This window comes from Miscanthus floridulus, chromosome 10 (assembly GCF_019320115.1).
Source record: "Miscanthus floridulus cultivar M001 chromosome 10, ASM1932011v1, whole genome shotgun sequence".
Classification (NCBI taxonomy): Eukaryota; Viridiplantae; Streptophyta; class Magnoliopsida; order Poales; family Poaceae; genus Miscanthus; species Miscanthus floridulus.
The window spans coordinates 70,517,634-70,524,302 of record NC_089589.1 but is presented as its reverse complement, the minus strand read 5'-3'; the positions used below and the strand labels follow the sequence as shown (position 1 = coordinate 70,524,302).

Below are 6,669 nucleotides of genomic sequence, written 5' to 3'. Positions count from 1 at the left end.
GGACAGGGAAAACAATGTAACCAAGCTATGCCCCGTTAGCCGCGGGACACAACCCCTTACACCCACCAATACTCGTACCATATCCCTGCCCGGTCTCCATTTTTCCTTTCACCATTTTATCATGAGTGATAATAATAATCACCTATTGTAAGTAACGGCAGGTTACTCACGCTACCGAAAGTCCTAAGCATAGCAAGCTACTCGACCTATGCTAGTAGGACTCATAGGTAGGTATATCTATGCATGTAGTTTCCACAAAATGCCTGCAACGTAAATGCACATCACATATATATATATATATATAATATATATATATATATATATATATATATATATATATATATATATATATATATATAATATATATATATATATATATCCAGTGATCATTCAAAATAAGGGTTATGCACCAGGACTTGCCTTGGGCAGGCGTGGTGTCAGCAAAGTCAGCAGATGGTGGCTCTGAGGCTCCCTCCTAGACGAGGACCTCCTCCTCATACTCCTCGACAATCTCCTCATACTCTGGCTCGCCCACGGTCACGAACTCCACCAATATGTTCTCTACATGCATGCAATGATGGTGCAACACTTAGTATTACAACAACAACTCTTAAAATAAGAATACATCTATCAAGCTACTAAGCTAACTCTCATGATTAAGATGCTAAGCTACCCATCCTTTCCACTAAACAGGTATGAAACATTCAAATATTATCTTAGCAATCAAAATGCATTTCTCACTTTATTTACGATTTCATATATACCAAAACAAGGAGTACTTAGCTACCATATTGCTCAACATATTCTAAGGCTACAAAAATTATAGTGAGCACATAATAACCTAATGAACCTACTATAAAAATTTCATGGCCAAAGCTATTACTAAATTGCCACAAAAATTCCTACAATTATTAATGTAAATAACATTAAACACTTTCAAATGATTTAATAGACCTTAGCACCAACATAGACATGTATAAACTAATCATACCACTAGATAGACAATATTTTAGGAACTAAATAGAATTTATTTCACAATTTTTGGACATCTATGTGAATTGATATTAATTTTCAAAGTTCAGCTTAGAATATAAAATATAAAACCAATTCTAATCCCTTAAGAAAAAAAGGAAAAACGATTTTCCCTCGCGGCCCACCACCACGTGGCCCACGCGAGATGGCCCACATGGGGTGGCCCACACGCACGCGACTCATATGCAAAAACGCCCCTAAACTTTGGACAAACTAACCCACAGTCCATGTCACTATTCCTAGAGAGAGCAACTATGCAATAAAACCCTTAGAAATACCCTCCTTTACAACAGCATGGTCCTCAGCCACCCGCACGCGCATCGGCTTGGTGGCAATGGCATTGGATGGCCACGTCAGCTAGCTGAGACCCGCACTGGCTCCACTAACGGGCCAACCCCGTCTACAACCCTAGCGCCTACACTAGCCTAGGTCACAGGAGCGACGAAGCTCGTGGAAGTGGCGACCACAGCGCGCGGCCATGCACGACAGCGACGTGACCATTCTGTCTAGCCTCAGCCACCACGGGGAGAGCTAGCTAATGCTAAAGGATCACTATCGTACCCTGATTGTGGCTGTGGTGATGGATGGGCCGGGGATTCCCCGAACCGGGCTGGCCACGTGTGGTGGTGGAATGCGACGGTGCTCCAAGACGGAGTGGCCATGTCTGTGGCTGCGGCGAGGTGGAGAGATACCAGTGAGGTGCGCTGGGTGAAGTGGAGGCGAAGGCGAAGCTCGTGGTGAAGATGGATTGACAAGCGGTGGTGCGGCGGGTGGCTGCCCTCGGCCACGACCGGTTCCGGCCTTAATGGCACGGCGGAAGGGGAACATCCAAATTGGAGTTCGTCATGACTCAATTCAAAGCGGGGTGGGTATCGTTGGCATGTGGACATCTAGGCGCATACATGGGCACATGAAATTGAAGGCAAGAACCTACGCCCAGACACACGGTGGCCACGACGCGACGGCGAAAATAGTGGCGGTCGGGCGCACAGAGGTGGGCAGGGGAGAAACAAAGGACGAGAGGCGGTGAGGACGTGGTGGGTAGCTGGCGAGTGCACCTTGGCGCGATGCGACTGGTGCAACCAGTGCGGCCCACGGCGGGCGCTAGCCAATGGCACACACACGAGGTCAGCGTGGCCCACGCGTCGTAGTGCCATAAATGGCATGGCGACGGCGATCCGGCCCCTCACGCACAGCGCCTAGGTGGACCAAAGATGCAGCGCGATGCAGCGGCAGACGAGAGCGGGATGGTGACGCGACAACAGCGACAGCGGGTGGTGGGCAGCGAGTTAGCGTGTAGCGCGGTGACGGGACGGCGGTGGCATAGAGGCACAGGCGGACGAGACGACAGCGTGCTGTGGCGCGGCACTGAGGAGGGGCAGCCGCACACCAGGGCTATCGGCCACAACAGCCAGGCGAGCGCGGCCAGGCGTGCGTGCGCACAGTCGGCGCGTCAACGCCATGGCACAAGGGCGCGGTGACCGCGCCTATGCAAGGAAACCGATTGAGGTTGTGCCATGCACGCTTTTTAAAGCGTCCAAATCAACTAATCGATTGGCCAGACACCCAGACCATCTTTGCTATACCTAAGAGGGTATATTAGGCTACTAAAACAAGCCATAATACAACACCACTCCTTACCCCAATTTCTCTACAAAACTTACCAAACATAGCTTTGTCAATCAATTTTCAGACTTAAGAAACTGATCAAGTCTTGTGTGGGATTTGCTTCAAATTCGATTTCCAAGCTATTAGAAATGTTAGCTAGGGATATCAATGTAGTTGTTAAACATCAAATTGCTAAATAATATTATAGACACTGAGATATATGCGGACAAGCAAATTTATGATGTCGCTTCATCACATCTCAACAACCATATATAAGTAATCCAAATAGACTAAAGACCCTTTGATATTTTGCAATTAGTCATGGAATACACGTTTACCATGTCACATTAGGATTTCCATGTTTAAAGATACCTCTGCCTCAGGGAGGGTAGTCAAACCACGATCATTTCTCTCATCTAACAGGCCACCTCCCATCATATTCCGAGCTTCTTCTCTTACTATAACTAGTCTTGCAAGAAGTTTTGGATCAGGAATGGTGTCCTTAGATTCCATTGACTGTAATAATAACCAAGACGATAGAAGATTCATGAAAATTCTTCAACATGAAAACAACAATAATTAACTACTACAAGCAGTTCTTTTCGAAAAGTTATCAGCCTATTCTTATCATCTCCAAGAAGCAAAGCGATATGGAATGATCGTCACCTCTAGCATCTTGTCTCTGTTCCATTTGGGAGTTTCAAATATCCTTTGGGCTTTGCAATTCTAAGTAGGCATACGCTAGGTGTGATCATCTATTTTAAGCAGTGTGAGATAAAATTATAAAATAGTGACGCAGCCCTAGCATTCTATATTTGTAAGTTGAAGTTGTTTAGAACACACTGGTAACACAGTCCACATGTTTCCTATGAATAGAGGGGAATTTTAGTGTTTGGTTGACAAGTAGCACAATTTTTCCCTCCCTCCAGAAATAAAAGACCGGGCATTCAATGAATTCTTGGAAGCAGCAAGAATGAATCACTCAAGAAAGTTCAATTTCCAACAATAGTACTGTGGGCATTTTCAGATGATGCAAAATATGCAAGGAAAAACTCTATACATAACCCCCTCATGTTTGGCTTGGTGTCTACTTCACCAACTGAACTATAAAACCATGTATTCTGCCCCACAAACATCTCCTAACCGTGTATATAACCCCTTGATGAGGTGGTTTTCGGCCCTGGTTTTGCCGACGTGGTGGCCCATGAGTGCACATTGACACCTTGGTGCTTTAGGCATTTGTGGCCCTGGCGCCGCACCTGGCCAATGGGGCTGCCCCAGGTGTCATCGGGTGCCTCATGGGCCTGGAGTCCTGGCCTGCCACGTCGCACTGCGTAGACTGTGGAAGTATCTGCGCCTGTGCCGATGGTGAGAAGCCACCATGACGCAGATGGTGAGAGTAGGGAGGACAAGGGTGACAACCATTGTAGCACCAGCCCTGTGCCATTTCAACATCACGCGCCTGTTGACCCTCGATTTCCCTGCACAGATGAGCAGCTAGCTCACCAACACACACACACACACACCACGGCTAGAGGTAGAAGCAAGGGGTGAGAACAGAGCACAAGCATTTGCTCTAAAACTAAATGTGTGGCAAACTGAGCTAGTTTGCTCTATTGCAATCGCTTAGTATATATACAAGTTTAGTGCTCTATTGCAATCGCTTAGTATATATACAAGTTTAGTACCTCTATAAGGTACACTAGAGTATGGCTGACCTCAGCCCAACTACTCTCTACATGGCTGATGTATGCCACTACCATATTGGCCTATTTCCATACTTCTAATAGAGTAACAGTACATAAGGTACAACAAGAGCTGCCCACAGTGCCAACCCTCTGCTTCAGCAAAAGGCTAATCAAGGGCAGCAGATTATCTTACAATTCTTCCCCTAATCCTACTGCACCTAGACCCTGAGATTGAGTCCCACCATGCCAATCTTCTCCCTCAGCTCTGAGAACCGAAGACGACCAAAGTGACTCGGTGACAATGTCCACGAGCTGTCGGCCGGTCTCAATGAACTCTAGGACGATCTGTCCTCCATCGACACAATCACGAAGGAAGTGATACTTGATGTCGATATGCTTGCTTCGGTCATCGGGTTCTTGGCGAGTGCGATGGCGGGCTGATTGTCTACCATCGGAGTTGGCGGACCAGCTTCCTCGCCGGTGAGCTTGCCCAACAGCCAGAGCAACCATACAACCTGGTATGCCGCTGTGGCCGTGGCGATATACTATGACTTGCACGTCAACAGCACCACCACCTTTTGCTTATGCGACTACCAAGCGATCGAGGACCAACCGAGGAAAACGAGCATGCTGGAGGTGCTCTTCCGCCCGTCGATGTCGCCCGCCATGTCCGCGTTGCTGAAGCCATTGAGTCACAGCCCAATTCCACCGGCCTTGGGGAAGACCATGCCCTGGTCAATCGTCCCCTTGATGTAGCGCAGGAGCTGCTTCATCGTAGCCCAGTCATCCTCTCGCGGATCCTCCATGAACCTGCTCACATAGCCCACTGCGAACATAATGGCCGGCCGCGTATGAACAAGATAGCGCAGCTCGTAGGCGATGCTCCGATAGCTTGTCGCGTCTATATTCGTCATGGTGCTACCCTTCGTCAGCTTCACCACTCCTCCGTCGGAGTCACGCACGGCATGCAATCCGCTATGCCACTCCGCTCCAGTAGCATCTCTGCGTACGTGCTCCTCCCCTGTTTCACCTCGATGCCGAGGTAGTAGGAGAGCAAGCCGAGATCACTCATGCAGAATCGAGCCGCCATCTCGTGCTTGAAGCCATCGATGTCCTCTACCCGCACTCCACTGATGATCAGATCATCCACGTACACGCCGACGATGAGCTCCTCCACCCCCCGTCGTTGCGTGTAGAGCGTGTGCTCTGTGGCGCATCTGGTGAACCCAAGCTCGCCCAGCATGGCATCCAGCTTAGCGATCCATACCCACGGGTCCTGCCATAGCCCGTAGAGGACCTTGCACAGCCGCAGCACCTTGTGTTTGTGTCCTTTGACGGCGAAGCCCAGAGCTTTCTTGGCGAAGACCATCTCCGAGACCTCACCGTCTCACCGTTGAGGAAGGCGGACTCACATCCATGTGATGGACGCACTAGTCTTTCGCCGCTGTTAGCGCTAGCAGGAGGCAGACAGACTCCATTCGTGCCACCAGTGCGAAGACTTCCTCGAAGTCAACTCCTTCGCGCTGGACGAAGCCCCTAGCGACGAGCAGCGCCTTGTGCTTGGCAATGGCGCCGCGCTCGTCCCGCTTCACCTTGTACACCAATTTGAGCCCAATTGGCCGGCACCCGAGAGGCGGATCCATGAGCTCCTAAGTCCCGTTGTCTTTGATCGTGTTCATCTCCTCAAGCATGGCCCACCGCCAATTCTGATAGCGTTTAGCTTCAACGAACGTGGGTGGCTCCTCAGCGCTCATCAGAAGCAGCTCTTTGTCATCGAGCATCCTGCTTGCTAAGCCAGGAGCTGCAGAGCCGCTGACAAGGTTGTCCATGGTGTGGAAACGCACCTCCTCGCCTTGTTGGTGTGCGTCGACATGCGAGTCCAAGTCAGCTAGTCGAAGTAAGAACTAGACCGGGGTCGACACTGGTGTTCCCCTATCCCGCCAGAGCATGGGACGGTGGTGGAGGCGTCTACGCTGCCGCCAGAGGAGTCTGCTCGCCCGCGCCTACCATGCCCGAACTTGGTGGTCCATCTAGAACCGCCATTGCCACTGAACTTGCCGTGTCCATAGTCGGCTCCACTCCTCCTGTGTCCCCATCGCCATGGATGACCAAGTGCTCAACAACAAAGGTGCAGCTAACGCCGCCGGCTTCCCCTATGCCCAAATCCTCCTAATCCCAGACCACCTTCTCGTCAACCACCACATCACCCAAGATGACAACCTTGCCTCCACGCAGGTCAAACAGCTGATACACCTTGCTACTAGCCTCGTATGGTGCTCCTGTCTTCTAGCATGGTTAGCTGCGGCTTTGTCGCCTTCATGTGGTCGATGCACCCAAACGT

General features: G+C 49.8%; 1 protein-coding gene across 3 annotated transcripts in view; it reads right to left on the bottom strand.

Annotated features, from left to right (window-relative positions):
* Positions 1 to 425: 425 nt before the first annotated feature.
* Positions 426 to 6,669, bottom strand: part of LOC136484843 (protein PEP-RELATED DEVELOPMENT ARRESTED 1 homolog, chloroplastic-like) — a 29,971-nt gene continuing 23,727 nt past the window's right edge. Inside the window, exons 7-8 of one of the 3 annotated variants that reach the window (XM_066481808.1) lie at positions 3,013 to 3,156; positions 426 to 561 (exon numbers count right to left, since the gene is read on the bottom strand). In XM_066481808.1, coding sequence (XP_066337905.1) covers positions 538 to 561; positions 3,013 to 3,156 — 168 coding nt within the window. In that variant the 3' untranslated portion in view covers positions 426 to 537. The remainder of the gene's footprint in view (positions 562 to 3,012; positions 3,157 to 6,669) is intronic. The other 2 variants (XR_010766230.1, XR_010766229.1) reach the window with 2 other exon arrangements.